The 23,571-nt window shown below is 36.5% G+C and overlaps 1 protein-coding gene across 13 annotated transcripts; it reads right to left on the minus strand.

The window, feature by feature from the left end:
- Positions 1 to 329: 329 nt before the first annotated feature.
- Positions 330 to 19,132, minus strand: LOC103699499 (uncharacterized). Of its 13 annotated transcripts, none has more exons than XM_088722293.2 (15): positions 18,996 to 19,131; positions 18,702 to 18,783; positions 16,214 to 16,346; positions 14,671 to 14,825; positions 12,341 to 12,378; positions 12,129 to 12,208; positions 8,655 to 8,722; positions 5,308 to 5,599; positions 4,375 to 4,487; positions 4,233 to 4,298; positions 2,868 to 2,958; positions 2,677 to 2,744; positions 1,837 to 1,874; positions 1,537 to 1,748; positions 330 to 1,048 (listed from the first exon to the last, which is right to left on the minus strand). In XM_088722293.2, the coding sequence occupies exons 1-14, from the start codon at positions 19,019 to 19,021 to the stop codon at positions 1,565 to 1,567; spliced, it is 1,434 nt and encodes a 477-aa protein (XP_088578419.2). In that variant the 5' UTR covers positions 19,022 to 19,131; the 3' UTR covers positions 330 to 1,048; positions 1,537 to 1,564. The 13 variants fall into 13 exon arrangements, with proteins under 13 accessions (XP_088578419.2, XP_088578418.2, XP_088578422.2 ...); XM_088722292.2 differs by having other exon boundaries at positions 330 to 1,171; XM_088722290.2 differs by having other exon boundaries at positions 752 to 1,171; positions 12,335 to 12,378; positions 18,996 to 19,127.
- Positions 19,133 to 23,571: the final 4,439 nt, after the last annotated feature.

A 23,571-nucleotide genomic window follows, 5' to 3' on the forward strand; every position in this document is an offset into this window, starting at 1 on the left:
ATGCGTCTCGGTAGCCATCTTATTAAATACAAAAAAAAAGAGTGGCCTGATACAGGCAAATGGATGAGATTGATTATGTCACACCAAAAAAAAAAAAAAGGGTGACGAATCTAGCCCCTGCATGGAAAATAGTATCCGTGCATTCGAATAAGTCAGCTGGTGTCACCTCAAAGAGGAAAAATGTATTGAGACCTTTTGGAAATGCAAATGAAGCACCCTAAGCAAGGATACTTTCCATGGCTCTCTCAAATTGTTAGGTCGTGTTAGGCCACTAGGTAGTTTCACGTGCAGAGTAAAACAAAATAAAGTCCAATTCCTTACTAATGCCATTCTGCAAGCGGAAACATTTTTTTCCTCTATGATGCTCAAAAGAAATTCGAGTACATTTTATGCGTTTTGGTAAAGACAAAAAGATGGCAGCAGATCAGTCTAAATTTGCTTAAAGCTTGCTTGGGATCTCGCAGGTATCCATCCCCTCTCAGGGGTCTTTGACGAGGGTGGTCCTATACCTACAACAATCCCACTTTAAACAACCGAAAGCATCCTGAGCTGACGAGGCCTGATAGATTAGTCAGAGTAACATCAGATCGCATCATTTTATTTGCATCACTCCGTGCAGACCCGAGTTCGTGCGCCGACCGAAAGCATGCTGCTTCTGCGCCTCCTTTTTCCGCGTTCGGTGGGACATGCATCTTGGGAATACACACACACACACACACACACACACACACACACACACACACATCTTATATGGCGTCCCACTCATGCATTGTTAAAAATAGTGAACCATCCACGTCACAACACACACACACACACACACACAAAAAAGACTGAAATATGCTTCATAAAATCCTTTGTCAGAGGCTTTGATTCCACCTCTTGCGTCTCCCAGCCACCAAAAAGAAGATTCCATCAACAGTTCACTGGCCTTGCTAATAATGAGAACATCTATGATTCAACCACCCAGCCTTGGTACATATAGGGGCAGTAACATCTAACATTTGATTCAACCTCCAGTTGATCCCAAAAATTCAAGAGCACCTTTCTCCTGCCAAAATCCCATAGGTGATGCTGGAGTTTTGTGGGCTGCCAGCCCAACAGGCTGGTCTCAAAAGACAAGACAGTAACTTCTGAAAACCTAATGATCTGGCTTCCACGAGTGCCCTGAAATCTGAATCTGATGCATCCTTATACATAACAACATTTTTATAATGCAATGCAATCTATACATGCAAACAGCTCAAAACTACTTAGATGGCTAAAATAGAAAATATAACCAGTCCTGCCTCTTACCACCTTATCATATTTAAATTATTGTGTGATGACAGTACAGGTATATAGACTCGTATTACGTAAATGAGAAAAATAAAAGTGAAATATTCATCATCCACAATGCCATGTCAGTAGAAAACTTACTGATAAATTACACAATCTTTTTTCTTCCAGACAAAGTAACCAGAAAGTATAATAAAACAGCTGGAATTTTGCATGGAACAAACATCTGATGCACAGATAGCATAAACCATCTAAGCATACCTGAATATATGAACCGAGAAGGTGGAACTCATTCAGTCTGCATGTTCTCGGGTAAAGGAATCGATGCACAGCAATGATAATATCCACTTTCATCAAATTTGAACCTCTGAGAAAGATGCACTTCTCGGATGAGATACTCACCCCAATCTTTTGAGCCATGAACCTTGAAGATGTGCCGTGCATCAAAGGAATCATGTCTTCTAGTCCTCTTCCTGAATTAAAGCATCTCCAGTTTTAGAAACATTAGTTTAATGCCTCTGGCAATACAATTATAATAAGATAATGTTGCAAAAAAAGCACCTCTTCCTGTGCCTCACATTCATCACGGTGGCGTGCAGCTGCAATTCAGTAAGGTGTGAAGCAGTTTCATTAGTAGCAAAAGATGCAGAGTTTTGCAAAAACTTATTCTTGGTGGTCTTCTAATACATATCACAAAAGGAGACCTACACAATGCTCACTCTCTTATGCTATATGGGAGCATTAAATTTTTCAAGGTATAAAATGCAATTTATTGGTTATAAATGCACTGATGAAAAAATGGCTATAAACAAGCCCATCTGCAGATGATAACTGCACAAGCTTAGCTTGCCAATACTATAATGAACTGGTCCAAACAGATAACGAATTGCAGCAACTAGAAGTCATTTGCTAGTGTTGCATAAATAGTCATGCATCAAAGAAAATCAAATATATTGCATCTGTAGCGTTGAGCTTTCACAAAGATCAATGATATGATTTTTCTGTGAAAGCTTGAGCTTGATGCATTTCTTAAGACAGACAAATACAGAAAAAAAAATCTCATAAAGCTCCTAGCTCCTGATCTAGCATGAGCAGGAACACATATACATACATACATACAAACATTACATGCATGATTACATAAATGCATGTAAATTATGTGTTTATAACAACACCTTACTCAGAATTTGATGTCACAATAAATTGAATTACTGTGAGTTCCAAAAGTGTGCCATCAAAAGAGTTTAAGATGGCATCCAAGTCAAGTGTAGCAAGAACAGATTCAAGTAAACCAAGAAATATTTACCCAAGCAATGGCACCACAAGGAATCATAATCATAGGTCAAGACAGAACAATGTTGACACTAAAATAGATGAAAAAAAGACATGTTTAAACTTCACCTTCAATGTTTGATGAGCATCCTTTTCAAGAACAAGTCCTGCTTCAACATAAGCATCGATCATGACTTCTGTTGAAATTAAGTGTCAAGGAATACCTTCTTAGCATGAGAAGGTCATTGACTACTATTCACACTCAGGTAACTGGATAATTAAGATGTTTAAAAAATTAAATGTAAATGTTTTTTGGATACGGCAAGCACGTAGCAAGCGTCCCTCTCCACCAATTTCCATAACAGGAGCATAAACAACACGGGCCTTAGCTGGCGAACCTCTCATGCATGTCTGCGATCAAACTATTTTGCTTTAAATTTGTTTTATAAGTCAAACAAGTACGCTAATAATGAACCTTAGAGTGATGGGTTTTGGAGAGTTTATGGTCTAATATAGGAAATGTGCCATGTGCCTCTTCAAACTGGAGAGAGGCTGACAAAGCACTTTATGCTTGAAATTGCATCTAGACAATCTTGCTGACAAATAAAGATTTCATCAAGCATTCACCAATACTGAACGTATAATAATGCAACGATCTCTGTGCTGCAGGACACATCTATCTATATACAGCAATGATACTGATCAATAGCAAAATATATCAATATAATTAAAATTCTTCAAATTTAAAATCAAATGTCTTGGTAATTTTTACCTAATATTAGTGAGGTTGATTTATTTCAGAAGTTGTTCAGCATGTTTTATTCTTAAGAACCACATTGAAACATGGATTATCCTAGACGGAATCATCCTCACATGATCATGCACCTTATTTTTATCTCATTGATTAATGTCCTCAAGATCAAACTGTTGCCCATACAAGTGCACATTGCTATGGCCACTGCAACTATATAGTAATAGCCAGTTGAACTGAGAACTTTTACTATTTAAAATCAGTCAGCCCATGAAAATTCACCATATCCCATAAAAATTCACCATATCTTTTGAGAACTGAGCTGCAATCAAGATCTCCCTTAATTTTCTCTGATTCAATTGCTCTTAAAGCCAAGAAGCCAAAATCCTCAATAAAGGACTTCAAAACATGATAAGTATTTCTGTAACAATTTATTTACGGTTGGCATTTGTCTTGCAGGAAAGCAAAAGAAAATGATTGTAGGAATGGGGCAGTATATGAAAAATGACATAACCTCAACTGCCTCAGGTGTATAATCATCATTAAATGAAAACAAGTTCTGGGTTTGCAATTCACAAACGATTTTCATAGCTAACACTTCCCACTTTGATTCTCACATTTTTCATATCATCCTTTCATATATTTTTAGCCTCTTAAAAATCATATTCAAAAAGAAACTTCACAATCTAGAACGGTCCCAATTGATTTACAGGTAGCAGCGATAATCAGCATAGGTGGAAGGGCCACTGATTTGGATGTCTGCAACAATATAACTTCGGCATGCAAATCAAATCACAAGATATTCATTAGCAGCGTTAAAAAGCACTAAATCAAGGAATAAGTTTCTGGGGCTTAAACCAGCAGTTTATCATCTTTGAAATAATTAGAGTGTAGCAAGTGCCGGAAATAGGGAAAAATAGGGAGAAAAGCTTACCAACCCTTTGAGTCCTATAACGACAGGTCGATTGTCCAGGGCATCTTTTACTTTTGAAGATATTCCCTGCAACGGAAAAGATAGTGTATTACTCAGGTAGGCCACACACCAAGAAACCTGCCTCTTCAGAAACGGTCATCACCTGCAGAACCTCAGTAGCTGCAGCAACACGGTCCTTGTTCCACAGCTTCAGCATAAGAACAGTTAAGTGAAATGTTCTTGGTTTGATAAATATGGATCTGTCAATGCCCAAATCTGTAATGGCACAATTAAAGCAATCAAATGTCTCAAACATTAAAGAAAAATGGAAATGGAAAGTACAGCATGGGCATATCATAAACAGATCTAAATACCATAGAAAATGAGTCTGATGACAAGTACAAGAACTGAATATGTACAAAAAAAGGCATTTTCTACTACATTTATATAAGCTGCAGAGAGTTCTGCTTCTATGCTTTAGTCAAACTGCAGAGAAACCCTGTTAAGAAAATACACAAGTCCGACAGGGAAGTTGTGATGTTAAATTTGATCTACTGAGAAGAATTTCTGATAAATCTTCAAGGATATAACACGTCCAAACAAATGCCCTTTCATTCAGAGTTCAAACAACATATACTGACAAAAACATGCTCATAAAAGCAGATAAGAAGTTAAACTCAACAGCCTGACAGATTCATTCAGAGCAAAGAAATCCCAATCTAGAGCAGAACAAAAAGCAATGGCGGCACTCAGGGACAGATCAATTCATATATGTTGATGAAACAAATGCCCGTGGATCATATCTCTGCGTAGGCCAACTTAAAATCAACAAAGTCAAGTCTCTGTTTAAGCAGATCAGATATGTTTAAACAACAGTTACTCCACATCCAGTATCTTTTCAAGTGAACTGGGTTGGAAGATTATCAAGCGCTGAATTGATCCCTTCCATGTTAGGCATCAAAGCATACAAGATTCCCATAATCTGTAAAGCTCTTTTCTTTAAAATGACATGCAAAGCCTTCCCCTGAAGTGAAGTTTAATAGTAAACAACTTGATAGTGGCTGCAATTACTCAAGCGTTAAAATTGCCACAATACCTGACAAAATGGAAGTTTGAACATTTGACTTGGAGTCTACAGTATCTGTCTTCACTCTTTTATGTTCCTTTTCATCTTGGACTTCAAGATTAACGGCAACACTTGGACTTTCTGACTGTTTCTCCTCATCCTCATCTTTGTCTGCAGCACTTTCTAGATTATCATCTTGGCTAGAAGGAGCATCCCCCAAGATCGAATTCTGAAAATGGTTTAACTTCTCTACCAGTTCTGGATGAATAGCCAGTGGAAGTGATATAAAGTGAGAGTAATCAAGCCGTGGGCTTTTCACTGCCTGGAAATCATGGCAAAAAAAAGATAGCAGGTATTGGTAGAAGCATGAGAAAATTAATAAATGATGTGAAAAAGAATATCATTATGCATTCCAATTAAACAAATTCACACCCACAATCACAGAGATAGCATCAACGTGTATAAATAAATGAAATAGCATATAACAAACCACCCAAATTACCTAAATAAATTACCTAAATATGCTTCCTTTATTCCCATGTACTTGCAAGTGACAAGTGCACTCTTGCAATTTAATAGGGCAATATTGTCTCATGATAAATCCATGATATTAACTTTTTCAGGTGCACATAATGCCTCATTAGGCAGCAAGAATGTCATTGCCTTTTGAAGGTAATGGAAATAAAAGTAAGCACATTTAAGTAATGCGACTGGCGTAAACAAAATACAAATATCTCCCATTCATCCTATTTGTATAGTAGCTCTGTCTTATATGTATATCTTGTGTTCCATGCCAGGCCAGTTTTGCAAGCTGCTAGATATCAGCCAGCTAGTTGGCATGAAACAGTGCCAAATGATAACTCAAGTGCCACTTGATGCTGAACCATAAGGGCTTTTAGGTACCTATTTTTGTTTCAGCACAGGGATGACAACAAAGCAGGAGTTTTGGAACACCAATCTATGGTATATGCCATGCTAGGCATTGTTCGGCACTCCTCGTGCCATAAACACTTAAAATCCTTAATCTATATAGACATTCATATTATTTTCTATCTGTAAATATGTATGCAAGGTACGTTGTATTGGTATCGGTAGGCGTACTGGTTGCCTACCGGGCCGGTATAGTTTCGGTTCAAACCGGTATCGAACCGGCCAACACGTAGCGCGAGCGGAAATACGCACGCGGACGCGCGTCCGCGGAGAATCGCGCCAGGAACCGCGTGCGGGCGCCGTTCCTAGCTCGCGCCCGCGCAGGCGCACTGCCCCAAGGGCGAGTACCGGTGCGAACCGGTCTGATTCGCACCGATACCGGGCTTGTACCGGTCGGGTCGGAATCATTTTTCATGCTTGAACTAGACCGGTCAGGAACCGGACCAGTCCAGGCTGAACAGGCCGGTACATGCCGGTTTAGCATACCATATATGTATGTTCATGAGAAAATAAAAATATAAGCATGCACATAGATATGTGGGTTCAGATGTGCTCCATTGTTTTCAAGATCCAACAGACAATAACATAGATTTCTTCATAATGCCATAGAAAGCATTTGTTAGAGGTTGTTTCAACATATGTCCTAATTGCAATCGGAGTTCGGAATACTTAGGCTGCATTTGGTTCAAAAGTGAAAAATTCAGATTAGCTGGGTTAAATGGAGTGAGTTCGAAGGGAAAAGGGAGGGTTAAATTATTCCACCTTTTCACAGGAGCAAATTATTCCTGGGTTAAGTGGGGTATATGGGTTAGGAAGACAAAAGGTGAAGCATGTATTATATACCAACTTTTCAAAAACACCTATTCTGCCCTTCTAAAAAGGTGATCTAACATAGGTGCTCAAATGAGTGGTTGACTGCAGCCTTAGAGTGATAATTAATATTTGGAGAGATACATACTTCTATTATGGAATATGCTTTATATAGCTCTGGTTATTTATTCATGGCATATTTTTAGTTTCTTCTAACTTTACTAAGGGCTAGCAAAATTCTAGGTTATAGCAATCCAATACATGTCAATTAAGGCAATGTCCATAGGCTGCTCGATAAGCTAAATGGAACCTTAAATCTGAGCACTCAACAGGAGTGCAAGAGAGGTGCTTGATCATCCCAATGTCATAATCTCCTTTGGCTATTCTTAGAGCAAACTTATATTAAAATGATTTGGTTGCATGTGCATACTGGTAACCCCTGAGTCATTTTCTTGAAGTTCTAATAAGCAAAACTAGGCTGGTAAAACAGCATTAATACTTTTAAGCAAAAGTTTGGACTAGAAAGCACTGCCTCAAATGAAGGTATTCTGGTGATGCTACAAGTTCATAGAGGCTACATATGATGGAACACAATGTGCAAGGGGGGCTGGTTGAAGGTGCTACATGCAAGAAAGCTAGTGTTTTTGTGGTTTTTTATGGTGGGGCTGCCGTATCGGGTTGAGGCACCTGACTTGCAGTCATTTTCATTATTATGAAAATAAAAGTAGGTAGATAGCATGAAATGCATTAAATTCACCAAGGAGATTAGCTCAATATACATTTAATACAAAAACCATTTTAGCAAGTACACTAGCCAAGTATATATAAGGAATATTCCTATGTCGTTATGACATTAGTTGCACATTACGACCACAGTACACCACGCTCCAAGCAAGGTTTCAAATATCACTATTGGGTCCTGGCCCTGTATCCGCAAGCCTTGAACCAAAAGGCTTGTTTTTAGGCTTTTAGGCGAGTGGCTGAATCCTTAAAAGTTTTACAACAAAAATACTAAAATACATGACCAGAACAATGCTGTAAACATTCAAAATAGTGGCCCAAATGCCATAATTATTACTATCACACATGGCCCAACTTTATGTATCCAGCCATTGGTGGTTAAAATACCGAAGACAAAATTGTTTTTCAATAAAATACAAAAAACATAATTGAAACAGAAATGATGGAAGCTATGTCTTAAGCGCTGAAAACAACTCTAAAACATCCCAAAGAACATTATTTTGGGCCGTGTATAGATTCAAATTCATCTTCGATGTAATTTTTTTCCATCAATTTCAATAAAAATTGCCTTGATTTTTGATGCTTCTAGTGGCAACTACTTCTCTGAAAGATCCTTGCACTAGTCTTAATCTTTCATAAAATCTGACTCCACAACAATCAAAGCAATTATATAAACATTGTTTACTTTAACAAATAATAGGTTCAATATGATAGTATGGAACACAATTAAAGAAAGCTTAAAAAATAAAAAATAAAAATCATAGATATAATTGGAAAACTATGACAACTGACAAAAGAGACTATATGACAGAATTTAAAATCTGACCTAGATTGTATTTTTAATGCAATCAAGCAAAGCTTTTGTTTATGTAATTCACATTTAATAGGAAACCTACCTCTTCAACTATAGTTGCAATTTTTTCTGATGCTTTAGTCACGCTTTCGACCGAATTGCCTTCAATAACTACAGAAAGTGTCTTATTAGTATCATTTTACCTTGTGAAGCAAAAGCTAATATAAAAAAGTAATAAGTAATCTTATATCATTAAAAATACCAAATCATTCTATTTGATATGCAAAATCAACACCAAACTCTTTATTCATTTGATAAACTGCGTATCAAGAACCTTCACAACTCATATGATAGACATGGACAAAATCAAATAAAGAAAAAACTGGATAGTGCATGAACTGAAGAAGAAAATATTGCCAATAAAACATAACTCAGATGCTCAAAAAATATGAATTCTCTAAATATTTTAATATTTTATCTCAATATTTAAAATCTGATGATATATGACACAAAGTTACACAAGGACAATTAATCTTGATTTGTTCTGTCCAATAATTTCACAAAGTTGGTTATACGTCACATTAGATTTCTCTATATGCAAGATGATGCAAAGCAAAATTTTAGTAGCCAAGGCTAACAAACACCAAGATGGATAATGAAATTATTATCCTGTTAAGATGATAGCCACTTGGGACAAGTAGCTGCCTAGGCTTAGGCGGTCCCTATGTTGTCGCACCAAGGAACCAGCCACCTAAATTGACCCTCTGTGAGGATCAGATGGCTAGCAGGTGCAAAAGTGTAACAACTAAAGACCTCATCCAAAAAGGCTAGCCAAAAGTTATTATTTTGGGATCCTTAGCCTTATATCAGAACCTGCAATCTTCCCATGGCACAGCCAGTGTAGAACTAAACACGTACCTACAACACACTCTTCCAATTTAACGCTAGTGTCCTTGCCCAGCTAAATCATAAAGACCAATCATAATCACTATGATCGGCTTATGGACAGCCCAACAAGGCCCATGCTATAGTGTCCCCCTGTCCATATGGATTATGCGCCAAGTCCCCTATGATACCATGTGCTATGGCCCAGGACCTTACCCATAAAGGTTAGCCAGAAGTTATTATTTACAATCCTTGGCCCTGTTTAAATATCCAACAACAACCAATGTGGGTCTAGACACGCCCCCACATGGGTCCTGATATATAGTGGCCCGCTTAGATGTCGGTAGCTCTAATGAGTAGGTTTGAACTCTTGGTTAAGTATCTTGGAAGAGAAAAATGCAAAATATTGTTGCTCGTGTAAGTGCAAAGACTACATACCAAACCAAAAAATCACATGCAACTACTAAGTCATGATCGAAAGCTTTATTAACTAGATAAGAATCTGGATCAAACCGCTAGCAACATTGTTTTATGATAATTAGGTACAGGAATTTCAAGAGTAACAAAGCATATTAAACTTGAATCCATTTCAAGAAAAGTACAGAAATCTTGGCCTCATATATCAAGTATGTCAATCAACTATCGATATGTTCACTGAAAGTACATGAGGGATCCGGTTACTTAAGAAAACAGCTACAATACTATGCATTCATGCAATCAATGCTTGAGTTGTATGACCTAAATATGACAAAATGGGCTAGGTGGCCCATTTTAACCTTTGATCCAACTGGGTAATCCCAAACTAAAATTTGATGGATGAAATGCCAAATCTAATACATCTAGAGACCAGGATGTCATGGTATTCTATCAAGAAGAACTGTACAAACCTGTAAGATGACCCGGTTTATAAGCTTTTCTCAAATGGAATTGGTACTAGCTGAGCTTGTTTCCCTGTAATAGCATCTAACATTGGGTATACCTCATAGTTTCAAAGTTTCACTAGTTTAGTGGCTTCTTTCAACAAATTTTTTGCCCATCTCTATATATAATGAGAACTTCTAGAGTTGGCTGCACAAAGCTGGACTCCACAGGTGAAGCCAATGTGGGGTCCGCATCTTAAATAAATAAAAGAAAAAGACTGGACTCCGTAGATGAAGCCGTTATGGACCCGCACCTTAAATACACTAGAGAAAGGGGGGAAACATCCGCACATTCCACATATTGCTCCTTCGCCATGAATCTTCGTTTTCTTTCTATCCTAGAAATTGACTTTTCTAAACTTCTCAGCAGACTTAAAATTTGCATCTTTCTAAAATATAAAAAATCCCTATATATAATGGAACTCCATGACATGCTGAAACTGGACTCCATCAATGCCATGCCTCACTAAAAGATGCTAGAGGGGGCTAAATTATCCATGCATCTCATGTATTGCATTTTTCTTTTTCAGTTTCTACTATGAATCCTAATTTTCTTTCTATCTTAAAAATCATTAGTTTTTTTAAACATCTCAATGGATTTAATTTTATTTTTTAATAAATTGAACTTTCTAAAACAAAATAATAAACAGATCATAATCGTTCATATTTTAAGATTTTCAATATACATATACATGTATGTATATGTACATCTATGTATATATACACATATATATAAAATATGTGTGTATACGTATATACAGATATACACATATAAAGACATACATAATATTATATAAATATGCACTCTCGCGTGCATGGCATGTACTAGATGCTGGTGCTACATAATGAGAAGAAACCTATGAAGCATGGACACGGATATGAGATGTGGATACAACATGATACAGATAATGCCAAAACATTAAATCTTGCAAAAGTAGGATACAATACAGCTATAAATCAAGGAATATATATACAGCAGATGTACATGATACATACATACAAAAAATATATATATGTATGTAAAAAAGAATCTATAAACCATAGTGGGCTACCAAAATAATATAGTTCACATTTTATATGATAGCATGAATTTTACAAAGTCATTATTTAGCTATCATTCAAATCCATAGATCGTATCCATATTTTATATTTTAAATTAATAGCATAAACTACAAAATTGACCCTCTTTATCGTTTTTGGAGGTTCCCAAAAAGTATCTAAAGTGTACCCAAGAAATAACCTGAGTGTTTATTTTAATTCTGAAAATAGGATACTTAATACAAGTGTCAGATACATATCTAACAAAAATCAGTATCAAATATGTATTTGATACGGACATGATGTGTGATTTGAAGTATCCATGCTTCGTAGGATATAACGCACATCGCAAGTTTAATTAATGTTTGAGGCTACATATATTTGGTATACTCCCCCTAATAATCATAAGTTGCTTAAGTAATCAAAAATTGAGCCCCTTCACATCGTCATAGATCAATTTATTAGGTATGACCCTTTTACTTAAAGAGTGTAGGATTATTAATGATGAAGATAATGAGAATAAAATGTTGGTCTAAAATCTGAAAATGACATAAATATTGTTCAATTGTAAGTTTTCTAAAAATAATTCAAAAAAATATAATTGATGTATTAAGTTGAAAGGAAGTTCAGAGGACTCCATGTGATTTAAATCTCCAAAAATCATGAAGCGTATAACAAAACCCTTATGCAATTATTTGCATTGTAGTCGAGATAGTAAAGGTTTACATCCTTACCAATACAATTGTCCTCCTTTGATGATGGGAATATAATTTTCACTGCCAACTCTCCCTCAATTTGTGTTTGCACAGAGCCCCTGAAAGCAGAATACTTTGAGAGTTCATGTTCTATAACAATCATATATTTTCAAATGTACAGATTTGGAGCGAAAGCATTCTCAAAAACAATATTTTTCTTGAAAAAAGAAAATAACATTGTCGAGCTATACCCTTTTCCTTTTATGAAATGAATCAAAGAAGAATCTACCTGCGGATAAAAATCCAAAGATAAGCAATGAGTCAATTATATCATGGAAAATATCAAAGTAAATCCTATATAAGCTAGTAAGTCACATATCATAGCAAAAGCAATAGCAAAATGCCGGTGCTTAATTTGGGATACAACTGCCACATAGGCAAACATGAAACTTCATAACACGATACGATAATCGGACAGATCAAAGCAATCTGAATGAAGCAAATCAAATGAACCCAATTGTAGTCAGAATTCTTGAAGTGACAATTGGTAAAGTAAAAGAGAGAGAGAGAGAGAGAGAGAGAGAGAGAAATCCTTTTTACTGAACATTTTAACAGAAACAAGTAGAACTTATTTGTTAAAATGTTCAAGAAAAAAGTCTGTGAAGTTATATTGTTAACTTCAACATATAAAAGTAACCCTATTTACATGGGTTCCCACTAATTGAATATAGTACAATCCAACAGGTCCTGGAAGTTTTCCTACGACTAGTCTAAGCCTATAGATAAGCCTTCTATATGGTTATTAATCATTAATTAATATTATTGGCATATTTTAAAGATTAAAGAATATCGAAGATTACAGATTTTGGAGTAGCGAATTTAGGAAATGCAAGACAGTTGGACTGAGATAGGTTAAACACAGTATAGGAACAAAAACGATGTGACGAGGAAGACCATAAATAAGATACTAAAGGTTTAGGGATAACAAAAGATGAAGGGGTGACAGTAGAACACTCGTATGCAAGAACTGAATAAATTCCGAAGCATGACCTGCAAAGCGAACCCAAATATATGAGAAATACTTGTCCTTTATGCTTAATCATAATAGTAGTGTTTACCAGTTTTACAATAAGCTATACAAGTGATACTACCAATATATGACTTATTTCAAAATCAAATTGGTGACAGTGTTAATACAAGAATCAGATTCTAACATTGGCATATAAGGGACTATTTGTTATGTTGTGTTAGTTTCTAATACAAGAAAACTGGTGAATGCAAAGGTTGATAAGTTTGGAGAATAAGCATCTGATAGTCAGCATATGTATAACCTATATTAGTATTATATTGACATTGGAGATTAAGTTAAGACCAGCAAGTACTAAGGGACTATTAGTTTTATACCAAGTAATCATGCAAATATTAGTATTATATAAGTAAAATCAAAATCAAATTGATTACAATGTTTGGTATTATATTCTAACATCGGCATTTAAGGGAGTATTAGTCATGGCACGATGTTAATTTCTAATACAAGAACTCTGGTGGATGTTTAAGCTTGATAAATTTGGAGAATAAGTGTCCAAAGATATATTGAAGAAATGTCACATGGAATCAAATTTTAATGGGATAAAACAGATGAACCCTACTCAAACAGATAGATATGAATATACTCCATTGATTAATTTCTTCACCTAGAATCTATTATATGAAAAATGCAGAGATAGATGAAGACATGATATGAAGATAAAAAAGGCCAACAAATTTGCAATGTGATTTAGCATTGTGATCACAGAATGCAAATGAAAGTTAAGGGGAACCTAATAATATTTCAGTTATGTTGTATAATCAAAAATTATTAGGCAATAATTGAGATTGATGCATATATGACTACAGATAAAAAAGAATACTATTTTTGGCATCACTATGGAGTGTATAATTAGACAATGCATTGCAGACAGCCAAAGATGTTCAACAAAAGGCAAGGAAGGGCATTGTGGGCAAATAATTCAAATTGTATGGGAAGTTCAAACAAGAATTGGCCAAGAGCCTAGAGAATCTGTATCATAGTTGTAATAATGGCTTCCCAAAAAGGTTGCATAGATAGAGAATTAGATCATCACCGGAACCAAGAGTGAGGGATTTCACAGAAATCACCACAAAATAGATGCAGCAAAGGCATGTCACTAAAAAGGACTAAAACACCAATAGATGCTATGCAGGATCTGTAACGCACTATGCTTTACAGGTAAATTTGGCTTTTTCATTCGAGATCACAAAGCTCATAAAAAAGTAGCATCAAATGCTCTTGGAACTTAGCCTAGTTTGAAGTTCATAATCCATTACTAGCTCTTTTTTACGATTACTGGAATCAGGCCTCATTGCTAATCCATATAGACAGTTATGTTCCGCCGATTGGATGCATAAGTAAATCATCATTCAAAGATAATTTGATCCTGGATAAATAAAACCTTGCAGACATATCCCAGGCAAAATATGCCGGTATAATTATGCACAAGATACCAAAAACGAAACTTAAGCTTTCCTGCAAAGCTTGTGAATGATATTTGCACAAACAAACCTCAACAGAGATAGAATATTTCTCAACTCCACAAGCGAACTCTGCATACTTGTTGGAGCTTGATTCCTGTAAAGTTTCCTCCATAACTTCTTTCTGGCATCTCACCTCATTAGACTTGGAGTCAGTTTCACAGCCACAACTCCCTGGTGCATTCTCTACCTTACATGAAAGTAAAATAGATTATTTTCCTCCTATAAATTCAGATTGACTTATTTACCACACAAGCACTTTGAGTTAGAGATGTTTGCATGCCAGAAATTGGTTCAACCTCACTAACATTTTGAATATCAGCCATACAGGAGGACACATTATTATACATTTCATGGACTTCGCATCGAACATCAGACCTTTCACTACAATCAACCGCATCATATAGATTCTTCCTGAGTTTACTTTTCGACTACTCATACTTACAGTTTCTACATTAAAACTGAAATGACAAAAAACAAAAACAAATATCCAAAATTGCAATTGGATACAGGGAGTGTCCTGTATATTATATTAAATGAAATTTGTCATAAAAATGACAGAGTAAATGTACACGAAAATAAGCAAATGCACTAGTAGCCTTTTACAGTTAAGTAAACTGGACGCCTTGTTTATCTGATCATGTATTATGTGGAACAGATATACGCAAACCCAAAACCCATAAAATTTAGCTTTTTGAACTCAATATGCTGGTTAATGAAAAAAGATTTGCAATCCTAAAACATTTTTTGTGAACTTAATGAATGGACTTTTTTTTTGAAAAATTGATGACGGAGAACAATAATTAGCAGAGGCCTCCAGAAGAACCCTTTACACACAAGGACCTAACATTTTGAAGCATCATACAGATCACTTCAGCTGAACCAGTAAGATGTCTAAGCCTCTAATGTCATTTCAGCAGTGGGTATGAGCATATGTGCTATTTCTGAGTTCTATATGTTATTACCAGAGCACTTGTTGAACAAAACTTCACGAGCTAAAAACAACAGTAAGCCACAAGGTAAAAGAGATAGTTTATGATATTACATCTCTGACCAGAAAGGAATGTATAGGATTCTTACAGAGCATGATTTATCAAGGAAATGAATTACAGGTATGAAATGGTTCTTTAAATATTTAAAAAATGAATTACGTAGTAAATGCATCCTGTCTTAAAATGGTCCAGAAATAAAAACCTGACACAACCACATCCTTTTAAACAAAGAAATTCCAAAAATACAATAGAATTTGTCAGCTCAACTGGCTAGGTAGTTTTGGTAATAGCAACTTTTTTCTGCAGAAACAGTGAAGTTGTTGAACAAGTAGAAATATATACCTATATCACAAATATTATAACAATAATTGCAACCATTCTCAGTTATCTAGTTGATTTGGCCTTGCTAGGTCAAGGTAGGAAGCTCAATATCCAGGCCATAAACAACAGCAAAAGTAACAACTGGTCAATATATAATAAGTGAAGAACAAGGTAGTTTATTAGGAAAGGACTACAGACTGTCCATGTAAATATAGACCCTAAATAAGGATAATGAAAATGAATTCAAAATGTAAAAGAAACCTGACTGCGTGGAGACTGGCCTCCATACAGGCATAGTTGCTTTCTGCTTCTTGTGTTGTCCCATCATATTTGACCTATCCTTGGCCCCACCCACTTTCATAACACAATTTAAACTGTGATCATGGTGAAAACCCTGAAATAGTTAACTTAGGAACTGTCATCAAAAAACATTTTAGATGAAACCTCAATTGCACTAGAATATAGCAACTAGAGTTCTAGACTAAGTCAATAATCAAAAAGTTTGAAAAGAAAAGGCTCTGGAATTTTGTCATTTCTCCTGAACAATTTCAGTCCATCTGCTGGCTGAACCAACCCAAAAGGCTACAATGGATATCTTCGATCGGGTGAAATTAGTCTAGTCTTAGATTGTTTCATGTAAGACTCATGGTTTCTCATCCATGAATCAAATATGTATTATATCAAATAGAATTAACATACACAATCAAGAGAACTTATGTTCATGCTGAAAAATTCCAAAAACATTTTCTAAAGCCACTTTAATAAAGTCACGGTAAGGCCAACAATGTTGTATGCACCGAACTATAGGGGTTAAGAAGGTATCGATAAACAAAAATGACATGGCAGAACAAAAATATTGAGATAGATGTGTTTGGGGATATTTAGTTTACAGAGTAAAGACTATAGTAAAAATTTACAAGGTTCACTGTATAGTGTAATCACTAATATCAACCTGAAACCAGAATAATTTACTTTATAGAGATCATCTACAGAGACTGTGAGGCTGATGGACAAGGGTTTTGGATATAATATTATAGATAACATGGATATAACAAACAGACAATAGTCCATAAATTTGAATGTGGTGTCAGTCTCTGAGACAGGAATTAAGCAATTTCAAGCATCAGTATGGCAAAAGTATAGTTCCATTTGTCAAGCATCTGATTCCTATAGCCCAATTATGACCTTAGCAATCTGAATTCCTTGGAGGGGTAGACTGAGACTAGACCTAACCTTTGATATTTTTCTACACAAAGTGGCTTCCCTAGGATTTGAACTTGTGCCACTGTGCTTGTCAATCTGAGCCTTTGCCATTGAGAGTCTGATTACTAGAAAAAGATTTAGGATTTTCTCACCATTTGAAATTTGGCAATAGCTTATCACATCAAGATAAAGTTAGGCATGTCATAACGATTTATGTTGCGTGTAAAATGAATAGCACAAGTTAAACCGTCAAATTAGTTCACAGAAGCACCTATGAGAACTCATGTTTCTCCTTGTCGATCATCATTTTAGTCATGCATACCTTGCAAAGGTCTTGAAATTATTATAAAGACTATATTCTAGCAAGGAGCTCCGTCAAAAACTGCTTATTAAACATACACATTTAATAAAGATTTGCAAGAGTCATGTTCCTCATGAATAAATATGCAAATGACTTTGACAAATCAAACCACAGAACCTTCGCAGCATGAAGTCTATACAAAGAAGCAAGCATAGGAGACTCAGCCTCGTCTTATAGTTGTGATAACACAAGAACTTAAGAGTATCTAGCCTTATAAATAAAGATAAATATATCTAGTGCTAGTAGATTTAACTTTTTTTTTTTGGTATCAGAATTGATCATCAACCCATCAATTTATATGTATCTCTACATCAAGCACAACAGGAGCCAAACGTAATTATCTTACCGGTAAATTGATACCCTTAGGTTTGTACCAATCAAAAGATCATGAAGTCCTGATATTAAGACAATTACATAAAGATTTTATATAGATACTTATAGTAATAATGAACGGTAGAATCTTCACCGCATATCCACCCCTATTAGGTACAGAATCAAAATTTCTCCACAGGAGTTTCCTTCAGTGAACTACTCTCCAACAATGAGTAACAAACAACTATATAATAGATAGTCCACTGGTGAATAGCAAACTCAAATGTTTATGGAAAAGAATCCAATTTTAGGGTAACAGTTATAATTCAAAGTTTCTTTTTCTTCTTGAACAGTTCATTCTATGGATTCTTTTTCTTTCTTTATAGATAATTCAAGAAAGAGAACACAGTTAAAGAAACCATTACATTAAAGAAACCCGTTTATGGTAACAGGTAGAACTCATAGTTTCTTTTTATTATTGAACACCTCATTCTAGTTTTTTTTTTGTTTGTTTCTTTCTTTATACATAATTCAAGAAACCGAAAACAGTCATTCTGACCTTTACAGCAAAGAAACCAATTCTAAGGGAACAATTATAAGTCATAGTTTTTTTTTTCTTCTCGAACAGCTAGTTCTAGGGTCTCGTTTTCTTCCTTTATTTACAGATAATTCGAGAATTGAAAAAACATGTTTACAAGTAAATTTACGGAAATTTCCACTTAAGCAGCAAATTTGTCCGCCGTGATTTAACAAACTAAAAGAATAATCAATAAAATGAGCAAATATAACCAACTTTGATAAAAGAACTAAACCGAGACAGAAAAAGAAAAGAATCGAACCAAAGAAAAAGAAGAAGAAATCAGAGCTCGAAACCTGAAAGGTAGGGACTTGAAGACGGCACAAAGGATTAGAAAGAACAGTTGGGGCGCATACAAGCTTCAACAGACAATCGACTCTGTGGAAATTTTAGAAAGAATGTAGTAGTAATGAAAAATCAAGAAAACCAACCGAGGAAACCTTCCGCAACGGTGTGATTCGAAGCAAAAGGCCAAATAACGAGAAAGATAAATTTTAGAGAGAGTTTTGGGGGGGGGGGGGTGGTGGGGGGGGGAGAGAGGAGGAGATAGAAAGGTCGAAGAACTAGGGTTTCGTCTTGAGAGGCATTACCTTGAGAAGGAGCTGCGAGCAATCATCTGTATCCGGAGGCGACAGCCCGCTAAACGAACGGCTGCCCCTGCTCTTCTTTCTCGCCGTGACACCGAGTGGTGGGCACGTGCGACCCCAAGAAAGAGCAGCGCGCGGCCGGGATGACGTGCGCATAGTAGGACTGTTTAAATAGGTGTCCAATATCCGGCCAAATGGGTCGGGTCGGGTCTCAAGACCCGACCCAATTCGGTTTGCCGTTCGGATTCTAATTTTAAACTTAGATCCGACCCAATTGAAAATCGGATCGGGTCGAATCGGGCCTACAACTATAATTTTGAACTCAACGGATCATTTATGTCGAGTCAGATCGGGTTGGATCTGAGTCGGAACTGAATTTGAACCGAATCTGGGTGGGATCCAAAGCTTTTTTTTCTACAGAATTTTCAATACAATCTCTTAAAGATATTCAAACAGGATCTAAAAAAAAATTATCTTTTTTAAAACTCTACTAGAATTGGGTCTTGGATCCTGTACTCTCCCACTCCCTTGCTCACTCCTTTGGTCCTAGGTCATCATACTTGATAACGTGGGAAGTTTCCAAGGCAACCATGCGTTTACTAGGAAATTCCAAAGTGAGTGTGTTCGACCGATTCCTGTCTACCTAAAAATATGCTAGACAGATCGTTGTTAGAACCGACGAACAAAAGTTAAATTAATTTTACTCTTACCTGTTCTACTCGAAGAATAGTGGTTGTAAGAGGTCGATCCACAGGGAGGCGATTGGAGTTGCTTAAAAATAAAAACGTTCACTGGGATTCAAAAGCGATTTTTGAATAACAAAAGTAAAACATTACGTCGGGGATGTTGATAGATTCTCTAGTCTACCGGAGAATGATTTTTAATTAAAATTAACTAGAAGACATGTACTTAGATTCAAAAAAAACATTTATATATTTAATGGAAAAGAAAAGTTTTTGCATAAATTAAAATGGATGAAACTAAAAGGATTGAAGCGAACACAAATTGCATAGAGGAAGATTTAATGTATTGCATAAAAAGAAAAATTCCAAAAGTTGAAGAACAGAGCTTAAAAACAACAGAAATTAAACACAACAGAAATTAAAGCTTTAGCATAAATAAAACTCTCTATTAAACTAAAACCAAAAACCCCAAAACAACATGTCTCGAGATAAAACTCTTACTAAAAAAAAAGTATATTGCTCTCAATTAAACTTAAAATAAGAACAACATGATACTCAGAACAGAATTGATGAAAAGTAAAATTGAGAGAATAAAAATGACAATTGAAATTGAGAAGAATGATTTCATTCATTCAAATTAAATCTGTACAATACTAAAGGAGATATATATAAGGTTGTAGCCAACCAAAGAATAACAGAAAGAATAACAAATGTTGCCAGCGCTACTGCCAGCCATGTACAGAGGAGATTCTAACTAACTATGGACACGTAAGGGTCTTGAGATATATCCAAACTGTTGGCCTTTTGTACAGCTACGCATGAGGAGGAATTCTTATTTGAATTTGGGGAAATTATCTCCTGGATCCTTCAATTCTTGAGACTCCCCCTCAAGATGGGCATATATATTCAAGAGGCCCATCTTGGATAATAGAAAATGAAATGCGGCTGCAGGCAGGGCTTTGGTCAAACTATCTGCAAGTTGAAACTTGGAAGCAATGTGAACTGGTATAATAACACCAGCAAGGACCTTTTCTCTAACAAAGTGGCAATCTAGCTCTATATGCTTTGTCCTCTCATGGAAGATGGGATTTTTTGTAAGATGGAGAGCTGACTGACTATCACAGTAGAGTAAAGCAGGCCGTGAATGTGCTGTATTGAAATCTTTTAACAAGGAAAGAATCCAAACTATTTCACAGCTTGTATGAGCTAAGGCTCGATATTCTGATTCTGCTGATGATCGTGAGACAGTGGCCTGTTTCTTTGACTTCCAGCTGATAAGAGAATCACCAATGAAGACACAAAATCCAGTGATTGATCTCCTGGTCTCTGGACATGCAGCCCAATCAGAGTCACTGAATGCCTTAAGGTGCAATGAAGATTGTGAAGAGAAGAAAATTCCTTGTCCAATCGTGCCTTTTATGTATCTCAAGATCCTATGAGCTGTTTGTAAATGGATTTGTGCTGGCTTATCCATGAATTGGCTGAGAATGTTGACAGCATATGTGATGTCGGGCCGTGTGATTGTCAAGTAAATCAGTCTACCCACCAGTCTTCTATACCCTGTGATGTCAACCAGTAACTCTGTGGAAGAATGAGACAGCTTGTGGTTAACTTCTATAGGAGTGTTAACTGGTTTGCAACCAAGAAGGCCGGCATCTTCAAGAATCTCAAGGCTGTATTTCCTTTGGCAGAGATGGATTCCTGCTGTAGATCGAGCAACCTCTAGACCCAAGAAGTATTTCAAGGATCCAAGATCCCTTATTTTAAACTGAGAATGCAAGTGCAGTTTGACAGATTCAATAGTAGCCAAATTTGAACTTCCTATGAGGATATCATCTACATAAACCAGAAGGGCGATGTACCCTTGCTCATCTGATCTGGTGAACAATGAATAGTCAGATTTTGATTGTTGAAAACCAATGGCAAGAAGGGCAGAAGAAAACTTTGAGTGCCACTGCCGAGAGGCTTGTTTTAAGCCATATAAAGATTTTTGCAACTTACAAACCATTCGTCTACTGCCATGTGAGGACTCCTCCTTAAGTTGGAAGCCTGGAGGTAAGTCCATGTAGATTTCTTCTTCAAGATCTCCATGGAGAAAAGCATTATTAACATCCAGTTGACATAAATGCCAATTGTGGATGGCTGCCAAGGCTAAAAACAATCGAACAGTGGTAATTTTAGCAACAGGGCTAAAGGTCTCTTGGTAATCGAAGCCCTCTACTTGTGTGTATCCCTTAGCCACCAATCTGGCCTTGTGCTTGTCTACTGTCCCATCAGATTTTAATTTGACTCTGTAGACATATTTGCATCCAACTGTCGATTTTTCAGGAGGTAATGGGGTAATGATCCATGTACCATTTGCCTCTAAAGCCTCTAACTCAGAACTCATGGCCTTTCTCCAATGCTCAGACAACACTGCCTCATCATAACTCTTAGGTTCACGTGTAAGAGAAAGGGAAAGAGAATATGCTTTGTGGGAGGAAGAGAGTTGGGCATAGGAGAGGTAGCTTTGAATGGGATAGGCACTAGTTGGGCAAGTGGAATGTGGAGCGAAGGAAGATTGAGGGTCGGTAAGGGTTAACTGACAGTGATAATCATTTAGATAAGTGGGTGGTTGTCTGATTCGATCAGACCTTCTAAGATGAACAATGGGAGACTGATTATCAGCATTAGAAGGTGGTATGGAAGATTGAGACTCAGGAGGTGTAGAAGAAGTTGAAGGCTGATCTATGAGTGAGGGAAGTGAAGTAGAAGGGCTGTCATGTGTTGAATTAGACAGCGAAAAATCTGGAGAGGCACTGTCGTCAAAATTTGGTGAAGAGGAAGGGTCAGTAGTAGAAGAAGAGGGATAAGAAAGTGATGACAGGTCAGGTAGAGCTGGAGGGAGAACCAAATCAGAAGGAGTGGTATGTGGAGAAGTAATGCTAGAAGATTGGAAAGGAAAGATGTGTTCATGAAAAACAACATCTCTAGAAATGAAGGTTGATTGAGTATCTAAATCAAAGACTTTGTAGCCTTTTACTCCTGTAGGATATCCGAGAAAGATACATTTCTTGGCTCTTGGATCAAACTTGGATCTGTTGTGTTGAATGGTGGAGGCAAAACACAAACAACCAAACACTTTAAGGTGACTGTATGAGGGTGTAGTGGAGAAAAGGGCTTCAAAGGGTGATTTATTATTGAGGATGGGTGTAGGTATGCGATTGATTAAATGTGTAGCAGTGAGAACAGCATCTCCCCAAAATTTGGTGGGGAGAGATGCTTGAAAAAGGATGGCTCGAGCAACAGAAAGGAGATGTTGATGTTTTCTTTCAACAACTCCATTCTGTTGTGGAGTATATACACAGGACCTTTGGTGCAAAATGCCATGCAGGTTATAAAAATCAGTCATCTGAAACTCAAGGCCATTGTCTGATCGAATTTGTTTGATTTTTGCGTTGAATTGTGTTTCTATCATGTGAACAAAGGACTGTAAAAGAGCCCTTACTTCAGTTTTGAATTTCATTAGAAAAACCCAAGTGACCCGGCTATAGTCATCGACTATTGTTAGAAAATAGTGATGACTTTGAAGGGATCCTTGGGAATAAGGACCCCATATGTCGCAATGTACAAGCTCAAAAGCAGTAGAAGAAACAGAATTACTCAAGGAAAAAGATTTTCTCTTTTGTTTGGCCAAATGGCAGATAGTACATTGCATATGCTCATCAAACTTTACATTAGGGGCAATGGATTGGATTACATTCATCCTCTGGTGGGACACATGCCCTAATCTAAAGTGCCAAAGGTCAAAAGGTTGCTGTGTGTTGGCATTGAGGGCCTTAGGAAAAGAAATAGGATGGATGGTAGCAGGACTAGAGGAAGAAGGCTCGCTGACACTGCCGCAGAAGAAACTTTGA

Source organism: Phoenix dactylifera, chromosome 5 (genome assembly GCF_051530095.1).
Source record: "Phoenix dactylifera cultivar Ajwa chromosome 5, Ajwa_hap1_PhDact_Kaust_v1.1, whole genome shotgun sequence".
In the NCBI taxonomy this organism is placed as follows: Eukaryota; Viridiplantae; Streptophyta; class Magnoliopsida; order Arecales; family Arecaceae; genus Phoenix; species Phoenix dactylifera.